Source organism: Bombina bombina, chromosome 4 (assembly GCF_027579735.1).
Source record: "Bombina bombina isolate aBomBom1 chromosome 4, aBomBom1.pri, whole genome shotgun sequence".
Classification (NCBI taxonomy): domain Eukaryota; kingdom Metazoa; phylum Chordata; class Amphibia; order Anura; family Bombinatoridae; genus Bombina; species Bombina bombina.
The window spans coordinates 1,041,251,993-1,041,275,652 of record NC_069502.1 but is presented as its reverse complement, the minus strand read 5'-3'; the positions used below and the strand labels follow the sequence as shown (position 1 = coordinate 1,041,275,652).

At 36.6% G+C, this 23,660-nt stretch overlaps 1 protein-coding gene across 2 annotated transcripts in view; it reads left to right on the top strand.

The window, feature by feature from the left end:
• PLCB1 (phospholipase C beta 1) overlaps nt 1-23,660 on the top strand; it is a 1,466,985-nt gene that overhangs the window by 985,730 nt on the left and 457,595 nt on the right. For both annotated transcript variants that reach the window (XM_053712164.1, XM_053712163.1), the window contains exon 14: nt 3,728-3,905. In XM_053712164.1, coding sequence (XP_053568139.1) covers nt 3,728-3,905 — 178 coding nt within the window. The remainder of the gene's footprint in view (nt 1-3,727; nt 3,906-23,660) is intronic.

Genomic DNA, 23,660 nt, shown 5'->3' with positions numbered 1-23,660 from the left:
CAGAGCCGTCGCTAGCACTCCCCCACCTTGAGGGAGATCTGGAGGCTTCTACCCACTCCTACCCTGGAGATCGGGCCTGTATAGTGACAGGCATCGCCGGGGCTTCACATTTTGCATGGTGACGTCACACACAATGATGTGATGAAGTCACCGTGCAACTTTATTTAAAATGGACAATGTAAAGTATAGGTAAATGGGGCATGCTGCTTAGAAGCCTGTATCTCAGGCATCTAAATAACTACAGACCCCCAAGACCCACCGTTGGAAAGGTAATCGCCTAACCTTTCCAACGGTATAAGTCGTGGGGATCTATAAAAAAAAGAAGTTAAAAAATATTTTATGTAAAAACATTTAAAAAAATTCACCTTAGCACCCAGGTGGGAAAGTGTTTAGCACTCAAAGGGTTAAAGGGACATGAAACCCAGAATTGTTATTTCATGATTCAGACAGATCATACAATTTTAAACAACTTTCCAATTTACTTCTATTTTTTAATTTGCTTCATTCTCTTGGTATCCTTTGTTAAAGGAGCAGTAATGCACTACTGGGAGCTAGCTGAAAGCCAATGACAAGAGACATACTGTATATGTTAAGCCACCAATCAGCACCTAGATATACTTTTCAACAAAGGATAAAAAAAGACCAAAACAAATTTGATAATAGAAATAAATTGGAAAGTTATTTAAAATTGTATGCTGTAACTGAATCATGAAATAAATAATGTGGGTTTCATGTCACTTAAATCATCCTGGTCACTTAAATCATAAAATGGTAATAAAAATAAAATAAAAAAACAAGGAAATGACAAAAGTACAACAAATGAGTTACATGATTAAAAAGAGTGAAAAGAATATATTAATAAAAAACATTTATTCTTCTGTCACTTTGATGATGGTTGCTCAGTATTCATTTTAACACCTCCCTGTCACAAAATATTCAAGATGAAAAATGTCTCATTGAATATAAATGCAAAGTCTCATTAAATTTAATAGAGGTATTTATAGAAAAAGTGCTGATAATCCTTTTTTTATCTTGAAAATAAATCCACACATTAGTTCTGTAGTGAAAATGAGAACCAACTTAAAAGGAAACATATTCAAGATTTTTTTTTCAACAAATGACCCAATTTTTGTGGTTTTATCCTTTTTTAAACTATTCCATGACTCCAATACATTAGAAATGACACTGTTTAGAAAATCTATTTTAATAAGTAAAGCTGTTATGAATACACATGTTGTGTAACAGAAAAAATGTGGTTAAAGGGACATTGACTAAAAAAGGGACCTATCATCTTTTAGAGTGTCATTTATATAAAAAAAATGTTAAGTGAAAGCTGTTTTAATTAGAGTTTAATCTAATACTGAAGTATTTAAAGGGCAATTAAATAGAGTAGAATTTCATAGTAAACAAATGTGTAATAAAAACTCTGAATTTAAAATAAGCAGCAGAGTTTTTTTTCACAATTGTCCTCGTATTTCCCTGTCCCCTATATAAAGTGACAACCTACAGCCAAGCACAGACTCATGTATACACTGAAATCTTGCACATGTTCTGTATGAGCTGGTGCCTCATACTGCACAATTTGATAATTGTTTTTTTAAAGTACCTGCTGTATCTGCATCATGAAAATGTAATGTTTGTTTCCCTAATGTGTACTTCCTTTTAATCCTGACTGGTAAGGACAGCTCCTTAGCTAAATAAGGGAGAGGGACACACCGCTGCAAATGTGATACCATTTTTTAGTTTTTTTAGAACATGAACCAAAAATGAAATATATTTGAAATGCAGGGATTTTCACAGACCTTCACAGAAGCAATAAAAATGTGATCAACATGAAAATAAAACACTATTGTTACTGATTGGTTTAGTATAAATGATGGCTGCTTAATAGGTTTTAATAAAGTTTTTTTTACTATTAATATCAATTATTGATGTGTGCAATGAGTGGTGTTATTTTTTGCTTGGCCTTGTGCAAACAACGTAAATCAGTTAAATTAGTAATTACAAGTTGTTGTTTAAAATGCTTTTTAACCAAAACAAAATGTTTAACCAGAGCAAAATGTTTAACCAAAGCATTTTTAAGTCCACTAATACATATAAATTGTCTCTTGTATGTTCAATGAGAAGCAATAATATCAAAGTCATTAGTTAAATATTGTGCGCACTTGCGATCCAAATATCACTTTTCCATTTAGTGCATTTGAAAACCAGCTAATAACTGTGCAAGGTGTGTTGCAAAGAACTTAACCCAAAACTCATTTACTTGAATGGCATTTTGTGCTGCATTAACTCAGCACTCGATCATTAATCCAGCACTATTTTTTTTTATAAATCTATTATTTAAGGCAAATAGTGCACCTGGCTGACAGAAATATTGTAGTGCACATTATACTACCACAAAACCAATAAATATTTATTATGGACTGGTAATACCTGTGTAAAAAACACTCCAGGGGGTCCATTTATTAATGAGCGGACGGACATGATCCGTTATAGCGGATCATGTCGGCCACACATTGATAAATGCCGACAGCATACGCTGTCGGCATTTAGCATTGCACCAGCAGTTCTTGTGAACTGCTGGTGCAATACCACCCCCTGCAGATTCGCAGCCAATCAGCCGCTAGCACGGGGTGTTAATCAATCCAATTGCATTCGATCGGGCGGATTGCTGTCCTCCACCTCAGAGGTGTCGGACGAATTAAGGAGCAGTGGTCTTAGGACCGCTGCTTCTTAACTTCCACTTCAGCCGGAACTAAAGCGGAGTGGGTCGGAGGCAGCATCCGCTGCTTCTTAAATAGACCCCCAGAACTCCATACCATTTGCATTTTTGCACTCCATTTGTAATCTGGCCATAGGTGTTCAACCTCAGCTAAGCATTTAACCACATTAGTAAATTTCTACATGGAAGCCAGAAGCATTTCCGATTCTGAGCTGGATCGAGCTAGTCAGTCTATCAGAAGCAACCCATGCATAGCTCTTCTTGAGAGCTGTAATGTTTGTTGCTTCCAAGTGAATATTTATCTATGTGTTTAACACCTTTGTGATTTTTAAAAAAAGAGAAGAAATAGTATTTGAATAGATCAAAATAGGTTTTCAAGAGGTCAAGGAATAGGAATACAGCTGTTTCTTTCTCTCAGTGAAAAAATATTGGTGAAGGCAATGAGGTGCAAATTAACTGGTAAACCAAATAGTAACTGGAGTTTACACTCTTTTCCTAGTCTTAGGAATAGTCTTAAATTTAAAAAAACAGTGTGACATTTCAAAAAGCTGGGGGAAAATAGACCTATTATAATATACTCTGTATATATCCAACTGATATACTGTTGTTAAAGCTACTACTGACAAAAATACAGTGTCACATAAGCAACGCGCGAGTTAATATTTTCATAGTAGATAAGCACAATAATTAAATACTACCTCATTGAATTTACACATCACTGCCTTCTCCAAATAAAATGTGCTGATCGGTTCTTTGAAGTTTTCTTTGCTAGAGATCACTGTGACCCTCTGCTTAAAGAAAGACTTCTGCTAAGAAAGCGTTCTGCTATAGATTTATATTAATGAGATGCTTTTCATTTTGTTGTAGATTTTCTATGACTGTTCACTGAATAAATGACCAAAAATAGACTTCCAGGCTTTTTGCAGATATATTAAGAAATCTATGATATGTTATATTTTTGTGTATAGCGCACGTAATAAAGTTTTTTTTTTATTGTTATTATAGCTTGAGCCTGGTGTTCCTCTTCCAAGTCCTGTGGATTTAAAGTATAAAATTCTCATAAAAAATAAAAAAAAATCTCATAAGTCTTCAGATGGAAGTGGAAAAAAGAAGCTAGCAGAGCAAGCATCCAATGCGTGCAGTGACACCTCCGGCTCATTTGAACCATCATCCCCTGGAGCGGGTAAGACTTGGACATACTTTTCTTATATTATTTTTTACACAGACCTATAACTGTCCATTTTTTTTTCCTATTTGCATTATATACAGAAAAATATATACTGTAATAATTTCTACTAAGTCTTTTAACCAAAGCCATCTGGGTAAATGACTTTAAAGTCAATTTAATGGAAATGTTAGAATAGTCATAAACTAGACATTGTTATAAACTATATCATTATCATTTTATCATTTATATTATTATTATCATTTATATTATTATTATTAATATTATTAGTAGTAGTAGTATTTATAAAAGTCTATACATTTTCACAGCACTATTATAATATGATATTAGGGCGTATGATGAAAAAAATGTATAAGAACCGTACAGAAATAAGTAGATGTGATCAATAGAAATTCCCAAATTTTACACCATTCTGATTGTTGAGAGGATAGTGGTGCATTTGTCATATTGGCTAAGACTACAACATGAACTGTAAGTATCTTTATTAGCACACATATATATATATATATATATATATATATATATATATATATATATATATATATATATATATATATATATATAGTTTGTTTTGTGGTCCCAGGACATACTTGAAAACAAGAGAAATCTTAATGTATCCTTCCTGGTAAAATATTTTCTAAATAAATAAATATATATAAATATTGCACTTTATATTTGTTTTCTACTGTAGACTTTGTTAACATGATTTTAAGTATTATTTAGGGAGTGCTTAAAATTTTATGGTAGCCGTGTTTGCAGCTATGTATAAAATTGCTATAAACACTGTTGCAAACACTTCCTCTTTAGATAGCTAAAGACCAGTGCACGCTCCTGAGCTCACCTAGGAATATTCGTTAACACGTGATGAAAAGAGAACTATACAAAATTTATAGTGGTCATAAAATTAGAATGTTGTTTAAAATGTTATGCACTATTCAATTAATTTAGGTTTAATTTTGACATTAATTTTATTGAGCATATCATTAAAATATTAATTTTCTTAGTAAACTCTACTGATTTTCACGTGCACTCTTTCTTTAATTTTAGCTTAGTGTTTTATAAGTCTTTTTCTGCATGTGATATTCCCTGAGTAGTAACACCTCCCTGCTTGCATTTAATTATACAAACTTCTGCTTTAATACTACCGTGGTTTGGCCGTATGCCAGAATTCAGAGATGAGTTATAATTCCTTAGGGGTTGCACTAATTGATTTTTAGTTCAGATCCTGAGTGATTTGCAGGTTCAGGCTGGTGTCAGCTTGTGCTGCATCACTAACTCACAGATAGTTTTTATGTGTATTGTTGAAATTTTAGAGTTTCGGGGCTTCATTTTAAAGTACAGTCTTTCAAAAAAGAGGGGAACAGTATAAGGGTCAAAATCCCTGGTTGCTGGTAGAACAACAGGTATTGTGTATTGTTCAGCACAGAGGTGGAACTACCATTGGTGCAGCAGGCACAGTGTCACCAGGGCCCAAGTGCTTGGCGTCCCATAATTGTTAGTCTATACAATCCTAAAGGGAGCCTTTTATCAGTGCCAGTCTGTCTGTCTATCTATATTTCTCTTTCTCTCTCTATCTGTCTGTCTATCTGTCCTGAAAATGAATACTCAGAACAGCGTGCATATCAATACTTTTGTTTACTACCTTTGGGGGGCCTAAAAACATTTGCACCAGGGCCCACTGTTGAGTAAGTTGGCTACTCGTTCAACGATTGTGGGAACATATTGAAGAATTAATCGTTAATAAAGTCCCCGAACCTCATTTTAAAAGAGCCTTAGATTATAAAATGCATCATGTATACAGATTTATGTACAGTGCTGTCATACTTAGGAGGCTTCTTCCCTCTGTAGATAAAATGAATCAATAGTAACATATGGTGGAATGCACTGAGTTCATTGCTGCTTTTCTATAGCATTGTTATTATTTACTTTACGGTGAATAAATACTGTATTGTCAATTTCGCATCAAAAATGTTGCCAAGTTCTCTATCCCTGAGAATATCAACTAATTTGAAAACAAAACCAAAATTCTGACTATGGAAGGAGAACAGATCTGTTGTTGTTGGTGGTGGTTTGATTAACTGGCTATTTTTATTAGATGATGATGAAGGGATTTTTGATAATCATAGTTGTCATTAAGAATAAATGACTTACATGGGGTATGGCATAAATGGTATTTGTAGTTCTAGCTTACAGGGGCATTCCAGTCAAAATTTAAATTCACATAGATGAATTACATATATAGAATAGAAACATATTTGCAATATACATGTATTGGCAAAAATGCTTCTAGTAAAAGTTATTACTGTTTTAGTGTTAACATTTTTCTCTGCCCGTGCATGTGAAGTATAGATGGCTATTCTCAGTGCACCAGCATTTTAAATACTGCAGCTGTTCAGAGCACCAGTTACAAAAAATATTATTTCCAAAACTGAAATGCATCCATGTTTCCAATTTTGTCTGGAAAGTCTCTTTAATTAACTAGTATTATTCTTTTTTTACAAATAAAATATCAGAATGATGTGTAAAGTTGACATTTGTTTTGACTGCAAGGAAGAAGGGATGGAAATAAAGGTGAAAGTAAAACTAGTAGCAAAGTTTTAAGTATGTAATGAAGCTATAATCATTATAATTATTATTATTATTATTATTATTATTATTACTTTGTAACTTACCAACTGACTCCAGAGTAGACAGACAAGACAGGAATAGGTGGACTGTGACAGAAGGATTAGACAGTAAGTAGTTAGACAATGTAAGATATATTATAGATGTGCATAAAATACAACTCATTGACCTCTAACCAGATTATATTCCCCTTAGCTCCACCCCGTTCTTCCCCATGGTTTTGTCTCTTCTGTAACTTGTCTATAATACCATATACTGAGATAAGTTGCATGGCAAGCAGTCCTACATACAGAAATAGTTGATTGTAACATTTAAATATTGAATCCCATAGACCTACATTAAAATATGTGATATTTAAAGGGACAGTCTACACCAAAATTGTTATTGTTTAAAAAGATAGATAACGCCTTTTCTACCCATTCCCCAGCTTTGCACAACCAACATTGTTAATATATTAATATATTTTATAACATTTAAGCCTCTAAATGTCTGCCTGTTTCTAAGCCACTACAGACAGCCTCATATAACAAGCATTGGATTAGTTTTTCACAACAAGACGCTGTTAATTCATGTGGGCCATATAGGTAACATTGTGCTCTCTCTGTGGAGTTGTGCAGGACACAGCACTAATTGGCTATTTAAAGGGACATGAAACCCACATTTTTTCTTTCATGAATCAGATAGAACATACAATTTTAAACAACTTTCCAATTTACTTCTCATATCAAATGTGCTTTGTTCTTTTGGTATCCTTTGTTGAAGGAGAATCAATGCACTACTGGGAGCTAGTTTAACACATCAGGTAAACCAATGACAAGAGGCATATATGTGCAGCCACCAATCAGCAGTTAGCTCCCCAGTAGTGCTTTGTTGCTGCTGAGCCTACTTAAAGGGACACTGAACCCAATTTTTTTCTTTCGTGATTCAGATAGAGCATGCAGTTTTAAGCAACTTTGTAATTTACTCCTATTATCAATTTTTCTTTGTTCTCTTGCTATCTTTAAAAAAAATGCTATCTTTAAGAAAGCATCTAAGCTTTTTTTTGTTTCAGACTCTGGACAGCACTATTTTATTGGTGGATGAATTTATCCACCAATCAACAACCCAGGTTTTTCACCAAAAATGGGCCGGCATCTAAACTTACATTCTTGCATTTCAAATAAAGATACCAAAAGAATGAAGAAAATTTGATACTAGGAGTAAATTAGAAAGTTGCTTAAAATTGCATGCTCTATCTGAATCACAAAATAAAAAATTTGGGTTCAGTGTCCCTTTAAATATAGCAAGAGAGCAAAGCAAATTAGATAATAGAAGTAAATTGGAAAGTCATTTAAAATTGCTTGCCCTATCTTAAAAAAATATGAAATCCAAATTTTTTATTTTATAATTCAGACACAGCACATAATTTTAAACAACTTTCCAATTTACTTCTAATAACACATTGTCTTAATTCTCTTGGTATCTTTTGTTGAAAAGCAGGAAACCATGTTTAGAAACCGGATCATTTCTCGAGCAGTATATGGCAGCAGTTTTGCAAGAATGTTTTCCATTAGCAAAAGCCCTAGATGGCAGCACTATGTTCTGCCATGTAGTCTTCCAGATGCCTATCTAGGTATCTCTTTATCCCAGAATATCATGGGAATGAAGCAAATTTGATCAAATAAGTAAATTGGAAACTTTTTTAAAATGGTATGCTCTGTCCGAATCACAAAACATTTTTTTTAGCTTTCATATCCCTTTAATCATAAAAGAAAAACATTGGGTTTCATATACCTTTAAGTATTTGATCAGCCAAGCCTCAGAAAAAACCCAAGAGAAAAAAAAACAAAAATAACCCCTCAAAAGATCCTAACATATAATATTGAGAGATCGAATTTAGATCTCAGAATGATTTCTTCTATATTTTTTAAACAATTTACACAAAACTAAGGGCCAGATAGCGAATGGAGCGCAAAATTGCGCTTTCGCAAGCGCAATATTTGAGCTCCACTTGTAATACAAGCTCACTTGAACGTGCTTCCATATACTCCAATGGAAGCCAGGTTCTCATGCAGATAGTCACGGCAGTCATAAGCATATACATATATATTTATAGTGATAACACAGTCCCCATAAACCGCAATGTAAAGGTACTTTTCAATGCCGTTTTTTTTTCTAACACCCCACATCCGCACACTTTAACCCCTTAAAACTGCATTGGGCAGTTATTTAATAAAATAAATATGCGGATATATTTAATTTATAAAAGGCACCATACACTTTATTTTGGGGGCAATTGGGGGACATTTTTTAAAATTAACCAGAGGTCTTACTTCTGGTTAATTTCAGAGCTCAAATTGCTACCACTAGCTTGCAAGAGCATTAACGTGCGCCAGTAAACGGGCGAATTTGCCCATTTACGGACGCACATTAAATTAGCTCTCCACTTGTAATCTAGCCCTTAATATTGCCTTGTTATAAGTGACAGAATACATTACCATCTCATTTCAATCAGTAAGGATTACGTTCAAATTATTTGCCAGCCAGTAACATACCAAAAGGATTTGTTTTAACGAAACATTTTACATTTTTTGATCATATTTACCTTTTATTCTATCGCTCTGTTTAATTTAGTATGATCTTAAGTTCATGCATTTCCTTCACCCTTTTTGCATCAATGAAGAATTTGTTGGTTCTTTATGAATAAAAGATAATAATAAAATAATAATCATCCTGCAGTGCATCATGCCTTTATTCCTCCTTTTAGGCTATTTAAGTATAAATAATGGAATACATTATCTTACGCTATTTAACATTTGTATGGGCAACAAACTCCTGTAGATGTCAGTTTGCAATAAAACTTCTGAACTTTATTTATTAGACATCTAGTAGCAATGCACATATTCACAGTATGGGGAATCTAAGCAGAATATTTTATTTGTGACTTCTTAAATATAGCAAAGCATGAATGTGTTCCTGCTCATTATAAGATTCAGAAATTAAATTAAAAGGACATGATACTTATATGTATGCTAAATAATTGGAATGCAGCATTACATTATATATATATATAGATAGGAATATCTATTTATAAATACTAGGAACATATTCTGCTATGTGCAGAGCATATGAATGTGAAATATATATATATATATATATATATATATATATATATATATATATATATATAGAGAGTAAATACACATTAAAACACTTTGTTTTAAAATATGAGTATTGCATAAATATGCTTTTTCATGTTTTCATCTACCTGACAGCAAAGAACTCCAATGCACATATATATATATATATATATATATATATATATATATATATCACTTAAAAAAATGCATAGGAAATTAGCACATCTAGGTAAGTATCCCCACTTGCTTTTCCCCAGTAAAACTCCATATACATTGTTACCAATGCACAAGACGATTCTGGGTAAGATATGCAAATTAGATATGCAAAATCTAAGACTTTTTGCTTCAAATACTGTTTTAAAACAGCGATCCCTTAATAGGGTTATTGCAGCCAATACAGAAATCACTGCTAGACAGCCTGTTTCGTTCTTATTAGAACTCTTCAGTAGCAGATATATTTATAATTTCAGGCTTAATCAAAATTCATTAAAATTATGGTGTAAAAAGTGTATTAATATAACAGTGTTGGTTATGCAAAACTGGGGAATGGGTAATAAAGGGATTATCTTCTATCTTTTTAAACAATACAATGTAGACTGTCTCTTTAATAACAAGACAATATAATACATTTCAAATAATAATACATTTAAAAAAAATGTGTTTATATTTCATAACTTGGCCCTTTATCATGTGACAGCCATTAGCCAATCTCAAAATGCATATACTTATTTACTGTGAAATCTTGCACATGCTTTATAGGAGCTGGTGCTTCAGAAAGTGTGCATATAAAAATACTGCACAATTTGAGTTTTCTATAATTGTATGCCCTTTCTGAATCATGAAAGTTTAATTGTGACTTTATTGTTCCTTGAATAAATTACGCATAGTTTTGCAGACCCAGGACACAATTCTGGAACATTGTTTATCCTACTTCCACTGACCAATTAGGTAGAGATATAAACATTAGACACATGCATTCAGAGGTTTTGTTTACTTCCGAATGCGGTAGAAGGCAGCTCATCGTGGCGCTCGAGTATATCCATTGCCGGATTTATTCTTGTGCAACGGCAACGCACTGAAATCTGGATTTGCACAGATTTAAGTGCGTTGCTGTCGCACTAGAATAAATGCAGCAACGAAAATCGCCGAGCGGCATGAAGAGCCGCCTTTTTCCTCATGCGGAAGTGAACAAATCCTCAGAATGCCCATATCTAATAAACATGTTGCTGCACACACCAACCAATCACTGTGTTGCACGTAGGAATGCCAGGGTTCTACATTCCACATAATGCCCTCCAGCCTACTTTTTTAAGTGTGAAATTACAGGAAAAGAAGGCAAAACAAATAACGTGAAAATATTGTAAAGTATTGTTTTAACTTTGCATGCTTAAACATTTTATGGCCATTTAAATATTGCATTTAATATCTCAATAAATGAAAATTAGTGGAAGAACTAGATTTTATGGGAGTTTTTATTCACTTGTAAAAGGGAATGAAGAAGTATATAAATCTAGTAAAAGCATAAATCTGCTGAACAGAAGACAATCACATTATACCAGCTGAATGGGTTGTCTCTCGCAGTTAAAGACACTGAACCCAAATGTTTTCTTTTGTGATTCAGATAGAGCATGCAATTTTAAGCGACTTTCTAATTTACTCCTATTAGCAAATGTTCTTCATTCTCTTGGTATCTTTATTTGAAAAGCAAGAATGTAAGTTTAGATGCCGGCCCATTTTGGTGAACAACCTGGGTTGTTCTTGCTGATTGGTGGATACATTCATCTACCAATAAACAAGTGCTGTCCAAGGTTCTGGACTTTCTTTTTCAAATAAAGATAGCAAGAGAACAAAAAAAAATTGATAATAGGAGTAAATTAGAAAGTTGCCTAATATTGCATGCTCTATCTGAATCACAAAAGAAAAAAATTGGGTTCAGTGTCCCTTTAACACCAGCAATGTAAACTCACCCTTTGCTTCCAGGTGATTTTAATAATTATGCAGATTACTTAAGATGGTACTTTTATTTCTAGCAAGCGTAACAAAGCTTTATGAAGCACAATAGATTTGTGATATTTTAGTGCTATGATCAGCATTGATAGGCTTTAGAGTACACCTACTTCAGGGATTTCCTATCCACTGCTCACCTTTAAAGGGACATAAAGCTCAAAAGTTTTCTTTCATTATTCAGATAGAGCATATCATTTTTAAACAATGTTATCAAAGTTGCTTTATTTTCTTGATATCCTTTGTTGAAGGAGCAGAAATGAACTACGGGCTAGCTGAACACATGAGGTAAACCAATGACAAAAGGAATCTATGTGCAGCTACAACTCAGTAGCTGGGTCCCAGCAGGGCTCTGCGGTTCCTGAGCCTACTTAGGTATTCTTTTTTAACAAAGGATAGCAAGAGAAAGAAGTAAATTCAATAACAGAAGTAAATTGCAAAGTTGTTTAAAAACAAAAATGTGGGGTTTCATATTCCTTTAAGACACCTGTTTTTTTTTTGGTTCAACATATGTTCTGTTGCATTTAAACACCCTATCAGCCATTGCTATTAGAGCATGTATCTAGCATTTATTTTAGCCTGATTGCAAATGCTAAATATAGCAGTAAAAACAGAATGAAAATAATTTATACCCTTAATGACAGTGCCCAAGTACCAAATCAATACAACTGAATGCACTGCAATATAACTCTCTTTTTAATTACACTCGGCAATTTATTTTTCTAATATAAAAGTAGAGGCAAACTGTCTATTGTATTGGCCAGCAACCAAGTACTATAATCTTTCTGTGAACACTAAGTAACTTGAATAGAATTTATTCAGGTCATTTCTCCTGGAGCCAACTGACAAGAACCACAAATTACTTTTCAGGACATTTCTATGTGTGTAGGTGGGAAAATGTTTTTTTTTTTTATATAATGTAGTTTATAATTTAATTGATCTTGCTTGCATGTTCAGCAGAAATATGAATTAATAACTGTTACTGTCTTTTTATGAATAGCATTTTAATTTTAAGTGCTGAGCCCACTGTATTTGTATTAATTGAAATAGCAAATTGTGATCCTATAATTGCTTGGATACTTGTCTGAATGTGCACTCGACTACTCTTTAAAAACAAATATTAAAACACAACAGAATGTTTCACATTCTTTTATGTTCAAAATTTCCTACGAGGACAATAAGCATCCCACTGTACAAACATTAATGTAATCTCTAGCTCCCCCTAGCTACATGATATTTAAATGCCTTATTTATTCTTACACATGTCTAATGTCATTACAATTGAATATGGATGAAATATACACCAGAGATTTTCTCGGATTGTAGCTCAAATAAATTTAGACTATAGGAAGTGTACTGCAGTGTTGTATCACTTAAAGAAACATTAAACATGTTGAGCTTGTATAATAACATTTTTAATTTGTTTAATTATGGCAGTAAAAAAAAAAATGCAGTACGATATTATTATATGATTTATCCCATATTCCCCTATTTTAATTCTAAATAATGGTGGGCTTTCCAATTACCTGCAAATTTATACTGCAGTGCCTCGCCATTAACCCTTTCTTTTTAGTTTCTGAATTGTAAAGCTCTAACTCCCCCCACACATTTCCTTCTATGGCTGTATCTATATCTATTGTTGTTTTGGTAGAATGCAAAAGTGCATAGGGGGCATGCATAGAAGACGTGAACTCAGTTGAAATACAATGCCTGTGTCTAAACACTGATAAGGGGGGTGGAGATGGCTTTTCCAGGCAGCTTAGCTACGTCATTTATTTTGCTTATTTTTGAAAATTATTTTAAAATACTTGCCAGCAATGTTTAAGAAATTTTTTTTTACGTAAACTATTTTTAATTAACTAGCCCCTTTAGGATATGCACAGATCTCAACCTGTTTTATGTCCCATTAAGCGCGATCAACCCCCAAGCAGATGCATGCTTCGTCTACTGTCAGTTCTAACACAGTATTCATATACTATATATCTGACAAAGTTTTGTAGATGAGCCTATTGCATTACCCTTTTTACTCAAAATTGTAGTTAGTATTAAATATGCAGATATGAACATAATATACCACAGGCATGATGCAACATTTTAATTGGTAGGTACAGAGGGTTGTTATTAAGAAATATGTATTATTTGTAACATTGTGCCCTCTCACTTTATCACTTACAATCAAGGCCGGATTGGCCTACCAGGATACCAGGAGATTTCCTGGTGGGCTACAGCAGCTGGGGATGGAAAGCTACAATTTAAAGAGGTGATTAATGGATGTAATTTGGTTGTAGGGTACCTATATAACCACAATCTGACCCTTTCTTAAATATGAACTAATATAATATCATTCTATTATAAAATATTTAGGGAAGGAGTGTCTGAGTAATCCCCTTTGATAAAAATGGGGTGTACGCATTATACTGAGTCAACATAAAATAGGGCTGGTCTCCAAATTTTCTAGGGCTGCTTTTATTCCCAGTCCGGCCCTGCTTACAATCCAAATACTCTAAAATATCTGGGCCTCGATAGATAATAACCTGAGGTAAAATGTATTGTTCCTAGAGGTGCAGATGATAGGTAGAGTCATTTCTATGAGCTGTCTAAACATAAAGGTACGTAAAAGCCAATGGCACAGCCCCAGAATACAATTTCATTTACTCTTCAATACAAGTTGTGTTTATATATTCTGCTTTAAAATGTTTTGATTTCCTGATCAACATTTTGTGCATGCCCCCAGTATCTATACAGGAGTATGCACAGTTACTAATTGTAATCTGCAGCTAAAGGGACACTCAAGTTAAAATTAACCTTTTATGATTCAGATAGAGCATGCAATTTTAAATAACTTTCCAATTTACTTCCATTGACAACATGTGCATATTCTTTTTATATTTACACTATTTGAGTCACCAGCTCCTACTGAGCATGTGCAAGAATTCACAGAATATATATGCATTTGTGACTGGCTGATAGCTGTCACGTGATACAGGAGGTGTGGACATAAACAACCTTGTAATTTGTCAAAAAGTCTACGTGCTATTGTGTTGTGTTGTCATCATGCATTTGTTGATTATACAAATCTACTGTATTTACTGGTCCTTAAAAGGGACAGTTTACTCAAAAATGTTCTCCCCTTTAATTTGCTCCCAATGGTCCACTTTACCTGCTAGAGTGTGTTAAATTGTTTACAAGTATTTCCATAACCCTTATATAGGCAATTGAAATAGTGGATTTAGCCTGTGGTATCCCCACCTATCCTGAAAGTTTTTGGCCTCAAGGCCAAGATGTGCAAACACAGCCAGTAGAAGAAATTACACTCACAGGAGTGTATAGAAGAGATAAGGTATTACAATTTACATTTTCCATTGTTCTCTCCAAGTACTGGTGATCGGCTTACGGACAGATATAAGATAAAGAAGCAGGTATATGTACAGAATGCTATAAAGTAATGAGATCTGGTTATATCTACAATCTCAACCCATTTTATTAGGTTGTGGCTTCAAAACACAAAATCAGCTAATTCATTTACACAAATAAACCTTAAATAGCAAATCTCATACATTTTATACTCTGCTGCTGGTAAACAAGTAATTGGAAACACATTAAGGGAAAAACAATTCTATAGTCCTGTCCCTTTAATTATGCTCTAAAATTGGCACTTGGGGGACAAGTAAAGAATGCTAATCTAAAAGGCTAATTGCAAACTTTATTACATACCATTGACTGTTCAGCCTTTGATATCCTCCACAACACAATCGTGTTGAAGTGATTAGTTTTTTTTTTTTAAATAGTTGTCATACTAAGGGTTAGAAAATTCATTGTTGGACATTGTTATTAAGACTTTCCCTCATGTAGCAGGCAGGAACACTTGTGCCTAGATTACGAGTTCTGCGTTAGCCTTAAAAAGCAGCGTTAAGGGGTCCTAACACTGCTTTTTAACACCCGCTGGTATTACGAGTATGGCAGGTACAGGTGTACCGCTCACTTTTCTTCCGCGACTTTTGTCTACCGCAAATCCCCTTACGTCAATTGCGTATCCTATCTTTTTAATGGGATTTGGCTAATGCTGGTATTACGAGTCTTGGAAGAAGTGAGCGGTACAGCCTCTACCTCCAAGACTCCTACCGCATAAAAAAGTCAGTATTTAAGAGTTTTATGGGATAATGCCGGAACATAAAGCTCTTAACTAAAGTGCTACAAAGTACACTAACACCCATAAACTACCTATTAACCCCTAAACCGAGGCCCCCCCCACATCGCAAACACTAAAATAAAATTATTTAACCCCTACTCTGCCGACCGGACATCGCCGCAACCTACATTATACTTATGAACCCCTAATCTGCTGCCCCTAACATCGCCAACACCTATATTATATTTATTAACCCCTAATCTGCCCTCCCCCCCAACGTCGCCGCCACCTACCTACACTTATTAACCCCTAATCTGCCGACCGGACATCGCCGCCACTATAATAAATGTATTAACCCCTAAACCGCCGCACTCCCGCCTCGCAAACACTATAATACATTTTATTAACCCCTAAACTGTCCCCCCAACCTCGCCTCCACCTACCTACAATTATTAACCCCTAATATCCCGCCCCCAACATCGCCGCTACTATAATAAAGTTATTAACCCCTAAACCTAAGTCTAATCCTAACCCTAACACCCGCCTAACTTATATATAATTTAAATAAAACAAAATAAAATTACTATAATTATATAAATTAATCCTATTTAAAACTAAATACTTACCTATAAAATATACCCTAATATAGCTACAATATAACTAATAGTTACATTGTATCTATTTTAGATATTTATTTTACAGGCAACTTTGTATTTATTTTAACTAGGTACAATAGCTATTAAATAGTTAATAACTATTTAATAGCTACCTAGTTAAAATAATTACAAAATTACCTGTAAAATAAATCACATTACCTGTAAAATAACACTACACTATCAATAAATTAATTAATTAAATAAATTACCTACAATTATCTAAACTAAAATACAATTAAATAAACTAAACTATAGCACAAAAAAAACAAAAACACTAAATTACAAAAATAAAAATATATTACAAGAATTTTAATCTAATTACACCTAATCTAAGCCCCCTAATAAAATAAAAAAGCCCCCCAAAATAATAAAATTCTCTACCCTATACTAAATTGCAAAAGTAATCAGCTCTTTTACCAGCCCTTTAAAGGGCTTTTTGCGGGGCATTGCCCAAAAGTAATCAGCTCTTTTACCTGTAAAAAAAATACAAGACCCCCCAACATTAAAACCCACCACCCACACACCCCTACTCTAAAACCCACCCGATTCCCCCTTAAAAAAACCTAACACTACCCCCCTGAAGATCACCCTACCTTGAGCCGTGTTCACCCAGCCGGGCACCGATGGGCCAGAAGAGGACATCCGGACCGGCAGAAGTCTTCATCCTATCCGGGCAGAAGAGGACATCCGGATCGGCAGACATCTTCATCCAGACGGCATCTTCTATCTTCATCCTTCTGGAGCGGAACGGAGCCATCTTCTATCCAGCCGACGCGGAGCCATCCTCTTCTTCCGATGTCCTAACGCAGAATGAAGGTTCCTTTAAATGACGTCATCCAAGATGGCGTCCCTCGAATTCCGATTGGCTGATAGCCGGTCCAGATGTCCTCTTCTGCCCGGATAGGATGAAGACTTCTGCCGGTCCGGATGTCCTCTTCTGGCCCATCGATGCCCAGCTGGGTGAACACGGCTCAAGGTAGGGTAATATTCAGGGAGGTAGTGTTTTTTTTTTTGTTTTTTGTTTTTCAAAAGAGCTTTATTGAAATATAACCGTGTAGATTACAACATGGCATGACATACAATGTATAACAATGTTGAATAATTACAGTTACAAAATCTACTATGTCCATGAACGTAATCCATTTCTTAAATCAACGTAAGCGCTCTTGCTAAAACACTGGTAAGATAAGTGTTTAAAAGTGATCTAAGCAGTAATAATAAACAGTTAACATTTAACAATTAACTCAGTGGGTGTCGTCTTTGGGTTTATCCCACAAGAGAAAGAAAAATCACACACCTACGCCACTCGATAACATGCGGACAGGAGAAGGGAGTGAAAAAAAAAAAAAAGGGGGGGGGGAAGGGGGGAAGAAGGATGAAGAGAGGGTCCAAGGGGGTGGGGTATTATGACAAGGTATAATGACAAGGTATAGAGGGGGGGAACAGCTGTTATGGCCTCAGCCAAGGCCTAAGTCCAAACATAATTCTACTTGGGCATGATGCATGTTCTATGTATCAGCCTCATTCCTCAGGGCACCCTGCCATTTTACTAGCATTAGTTCATGTGTCTCCGCTCTGTCTGTCTCCAAATAATGCTTTCTGTCTAGTGTAAGAGTGAGTGTGACCTGAGCTTTCCATAGATCCAGACTTGGGATCGATGTCGACTTCCACCTTTGGGGGATGAGTGTTTTGGCGCTGTTTAGGAAAATTGTAAGAAGTAACTGAAGGGGAATCTCCCTAACCTCCGGTAAGGAGTGAAAAAGCAGTATGTCCGGTTTTACCGGCAGTGTGATTGAGAAAGCCCGTTTAATAAATGCAATAATCTCCAACCAAAAGGGGACTATCCTATCACATCCCCACCAAATGTGTAGTAGATCGGCCTCCTCTCCACATCCCCTCCAGCACTTCCCATCTGTCTTTTTGTATATTTGCCTTATCCTGCATGGGGTCATGTACCAGCGGGACAGGAATTTAAAATTCATCTCTTGGGTGGCGACAGAAATGGATGATTTTTTGTGCTTAAGGAAAATAGCTTCCCAGTCTTTTGGGGGTATATCTGTGTGCAGATCAGAATGCCATTTATGTGTAAATGTGGGTAAAGCATCAGGCTGTATTAGCAGTTTATATATTTTAGATAGCATGTGTCTTGCAGGGGAGTCTAGCACACATAGGCTCTCGAAAGGTGTAAGATGTCTAGTCAGTAGGGACCTCTTGGTATGGGAGTGTACAAAGTGGGTTACTTGTGCATACGAGAACCAGGAGGTGAAAACAGTATCTTCCATTTCCACCAACTTATTCTGCGGTATCAACACACCATCTCTTATCAAAGATCCTATCGCCCTGCCCCGGATATGTGCTGTTGGCCTGTCTGAGCAAATGCTTGTAAACAAGGGTATCTCAGGGTTCCCTCTGAAGGGTGTCAGGGGAGATGGGGTGGAAGATATATGTACTGAGGTATTCAGTGTCTTATCCCACTGTACAAAGACCTCGTTTATCAGTGGGTATAATTTGATCGAAGGGGGTCTATTTTGTGGTGAGAGCCACGCGAGGGCTCCCACATTTCCCACCTCCAAGATATCTGAATCCAGGCAGATCCATTGTTTTTGAGCCGATTGGGTGCACCACTCCGGTATCCTCTGTAGCAAGGTGGCTGTTCTGTAACGCACGAGGTTTGGAACGCCCAAAACCCCTTCTCCCTAGGCAAACAAAGGGTTTTCTTCTTTGAGACCCTAGGTCTGCATTTATTCCAGATGAAGCTCTCTAACCTAGATTGTAGTTTAGCAAGATATTGGTAGGGCAAGGGTAAGGGAATTGTCTGTAAAAGATAGAGTATTCTAGGTAGAACATTCATCTTTAGTATTTGGATTCTGCCGAACCAAGAGAAAAACTTACTGTTCCATCTTGAGAGATCGTTTACTATTTCATTTTGGATGAGATTATAGTTGGCCTCTATCATGTGTGCTGGGTCGGCCGTGAGGTAGATGCCTAAATATTTGAGTTTTCGGGGCTGGATCTTAAGCGGGCAATAAGTGACAACATTCTCCAACTCAGTGTGTGGGATATTAACATTAAGGACTTCAGACTTGGTAAGGTTGAAGTGGAAGTTGGAGTATCTGCCATATATCCGGAATTCGTCCAGTAGTGCAGGAATGGAGCTATCTATGTCGGGTAGTGTTTTTTTAAGGGGGGATCGGGTGGGTTTTAGAGTAGGGGTGTGTGGGTGGTGGGTTTTAATGTTGAGGGGGTCTTTTTTACAGGTAAAAGAGCTGATTACTTTGGGGCAATGCCCCGCAAAAAGTCCTTTTAAGAGCTGGTAAAAGAGCTGATTACTTTTGTAATTTAGTATAGGGTAGGGAATTTTATTATTTTGTGGGGGGTTATTTTATTAGGGGGCTTAGATTAGGTGTAATTAGATTAAAATTCTTGTAATATCTTTTTATTTTTTGTAATTTAGTGGTTTTTTTTGTACTATAGTACAAAACTAAGTATAATAGCTATTAAATAGTTAATAACTATTTAATAGCTGCCTAGTTAAAATAAATACAAAGTTGCCTGTAAAATAAATATAAATCCTAAAATAGCTACAATGTAACTATTAGTTATATTGTAGCTATATTAGGGTTTATTTTATAGGTAAGTATTTAGTTTTAAATAGGATTCATTTATTTAATTATAGTAATTTTATTTTGTTCTATTTAAATTATATTTAAGTTATGGGGGTGTTAGGGTTAGACTTAGACTTAGGTTTAGGGGTTAATAACTTTATTATAGTAGCGGCGACGTTGGGAGCGGGAGATTAGGGGTTAATAACTTTAGGTAGGTGGTGGCGACGTTGGGGGGGCAGATTAGTGGTTAATAAATATAATATAGGTGTCGGCGATGTTAGGGGCAGCAGATTAGGGGTTCATAGGGATAATGTAGGTGGTGGCAGTGTCCGGAGTGGCAGATTAGGGGTTAATAGTATAATGCAGGTGGCGACGATGCCGGGGGCGGCAGATTAGGGGTTAATAAGTGTAAGATTAGGGGTGTTTAGACTCGGGTTCATGTTAGGGTGTTAGGTGTAGACTTAGAAAGTGTTTCCCCATAGGAAGCAATGGGGCTTTGTTAGGAGCTGAACGCTGCTTTTTTGCAGGTGTTAGGTTTTTTTCAGCCAGCTCAGCCCTATTGTATCCTATGGGAAAATCGTGCATGAGCACGTTTTTCCAGCTTACCGCTACCGTAAGCAACGCTGGTATTGATGTTAGAAGTGGAGCTAAATATTGCTCAACGCTCACTTTTCTGAGGCTAACGCAGCCATTCAGAAAACTCATAATACCAGCGTTGTTTAAAGTAAGCGCTGGAAAAAAAAAGGAGCGTTAGCCCCGCAAGTTTTTACCGACAGAACTCGTAATCTAGCCTTTGCCATTTTACACAAGGAAGAGTTTATAATTATTGCCATGTGCTTATATTAGAACAGCATTTTTGAAAGTAGTAGTAGTTTTCCCATAAACAAAAACACATTTTTTTATATTAATGAATGTAATAAATAATTGATTTGATTTTTTTTACAATATTGATTGCAGAAAGTATCAATTTTGTATATAGTAATTTCTGTTATTGTACTTCATGTTAAATGTACAATTTGTATGGCAGTAAGACAAAAATATGTAAATATGTTTATGATATTGAATTTTTAAAAGCTCTAAACCCATCCCTGATATAGTTACTTGGTCATTTGCCTAGATTTATAGACATGTGTGAGGTTGGCGAGGAGCCTCATTGTAAAGATGAGGTCATATTCTAAATGCATTGAGCATCACGTCACCTATATCTTCCGGCATTTTGCTTGTGAGCATTACTACCTGTTAGGGTTTTTCCCTGTTTTGTTTGCCATATGCTGCTGGCAGCCATTTTACTCACCTCTCTTCCTGACTATGGTGCATTGTGGGGGATGCTGCTCATTTCCTACACTTCCTTTTATGACCAGACTGGTGTGCATCATCCATGTGAGACAGGATGCAGTCTCAGAATTGTGATGTCATCACTTATTATTTAAAGGGCCTCTGTTCAGTATGCTTTGCCTTTGTGTTGTCTCAGACCTGTTTGTGAGAGTTCCTGTGTATTACCTGGCTGCCTGATGTTCTTCCTGGTTCCTGATCCCTGGCTTATTCTTGACTCTGCTGTTTTCCTTGTTCCTGATTCCGGCTCGTCTGACTATTCGCTTTGGCTCCTGACTCGGCTCGTCTGACTACCAGCTCTGGTTTTGACTCCTGGCTTGTTATTTGACTTGTGGACTTTTTATTATTTTTTGCTATTAATAAAGGTGTGATTATTTTTGCACTTCTCGTCTCAGTCTGATTACTGGCACCCTGACATTACGCAAAGGCCATGAATCCTGATGGTGCTAATTATCCACCTTTACCTGCCATCATTTCCAGGATGGATGTACAGGATCACCGCTTGGATCAATTTGCACTAGCCCTGCAAACTCTGCTGACTCGCACTGCACATTTGGACCAAAGTGTCCCGCAAGTTATGGTTGCTCCTGTTTCCGTTGCTGCACCTATGCCTACCAGGTTCTGCACCTCTACCTCAGCGATATGGAGGAGTTCCTATTAAGTGCAGAGGGTTTTAGAACCAGGTGGGCATTTATTTTGAGATGTTACCTCAGGCGTTTCCCTTTGACAGAGCTAAGGTGGGATTTCTCATCTAGTTACTCTCTGACACAGCTCTTGCCTGGGCTAATCCCTTGTGGGAGATTAATAAACCTGTGTATTTGATGTTCCGGCTCGCTCCTCCTCTGCTAAACAACTCATGTCCATTCAGCAAGGTACAAGATCTGTTGTTCAGTATGCTATTGAGTTCTGTATGCTTGCCGCAGAGGTAGGTTGGAACAATGAAGCCATTGTTGGCACCTTCTTTCATGGGCTCTCTGATGCGATTAAAGACGAAGTTGCTGCCAGAGATTTACCAGAGGATCTCGAGTCATTGGTGTCTTTTTTGAACCTAATTGACATCAGACTCAGAGAGAGGCCCTCTTTCAAGGAGCGCTTGCGGAAGCCTCCTGTTCCGTTGTCTCCTACGTTTTCGATCCCACCCATGCCTCCCTCTCCTCCCATGCCTCCTGGTCCTGAGTCACCAGGTACTGCTGAGCTGATGCAGTTTGGATTCACGCGTCTCTCCGTGGCGGAGAGGGCCTTTAGGAGGAGGGAGGGGCTCTGCCTCTATTGTGGGTTACAGGGCCACCTTTTGAAGTCTTGTCCTACACGGCCGGGAAACACTCACACCTAAGGTCCTGTCGGGGTCAGACCTTGAGTGGTTTATCCTTGTCCCCGGAACCGCTTAAGGAGAAACCTTTGGTCATGGTTGTCCTTTCCTGGGTGGACTCCTCCATAGTCACTCAGGCTCTTGTTGACTCCGGTGCTGCGGGCTATTTAATTGACAGTGCTTTTGTATCTAAGCACTCCATTACTGTTTTGCCTTGGTCCGTTCCATTTGCTATTGAAACCATTGATGGCAGGCCCCTTCAGCCCGCACTCGTTACTCACAAAACTGCTCCATTGTCCATGGCTCTCCATTTTGAAACCCTCCAGTTCCAGGTGATAAACTCTCCACATTTTCCGGTTGTTCTGGGTTATCCCTGGCTCCAAAAGCACAATGCCAGTCTCGACTTGCGCAGGTCCGAAATTTTGTTGTGGTCCCCACAATGTATTTTCACTTGTCTTCGGAAACCAGTTAAAGTCTTGTGCACTTCTTCGGTATCTCAATTGCCAGAGGAGTACCGAGAGTTACTAGACATTTTTGACAAGGTGTGTGCTGGTACGTTGCCTCCTCACCGGTCTTATGATTGTGCCATAGACCTGCAACCCGGAGCCATTCCTCCTCGGGGCGTACCCTCTGTCTGTTTCAGGGAATTGTGCTATGGAGGAGTATGTTGCCGATGCTCTGTCGCGGGGGATCATCCGCAAATCCTGCTCTCCTGCAGGGGCTGGCTTCTTCTTTATGAAGAAAAAGGGTGGCGAGTTAAGACCATGAATCGATTATAGGGGTCTTAATCGTCTTACCATTAAGAATGCTTACCTTATTCCGCTCATTACGGAACTCTTTGACCGCCTCAAGGGAGCTACGTTCTTTACTAAACTTGATTTGAGAGGAGCGTACAATCTCGTTAGGATTAAGGAGGGCCACAAATGGAAAACAGAATTTAACACCATCAGTGGGCATTATGAGTTTCTTGTAA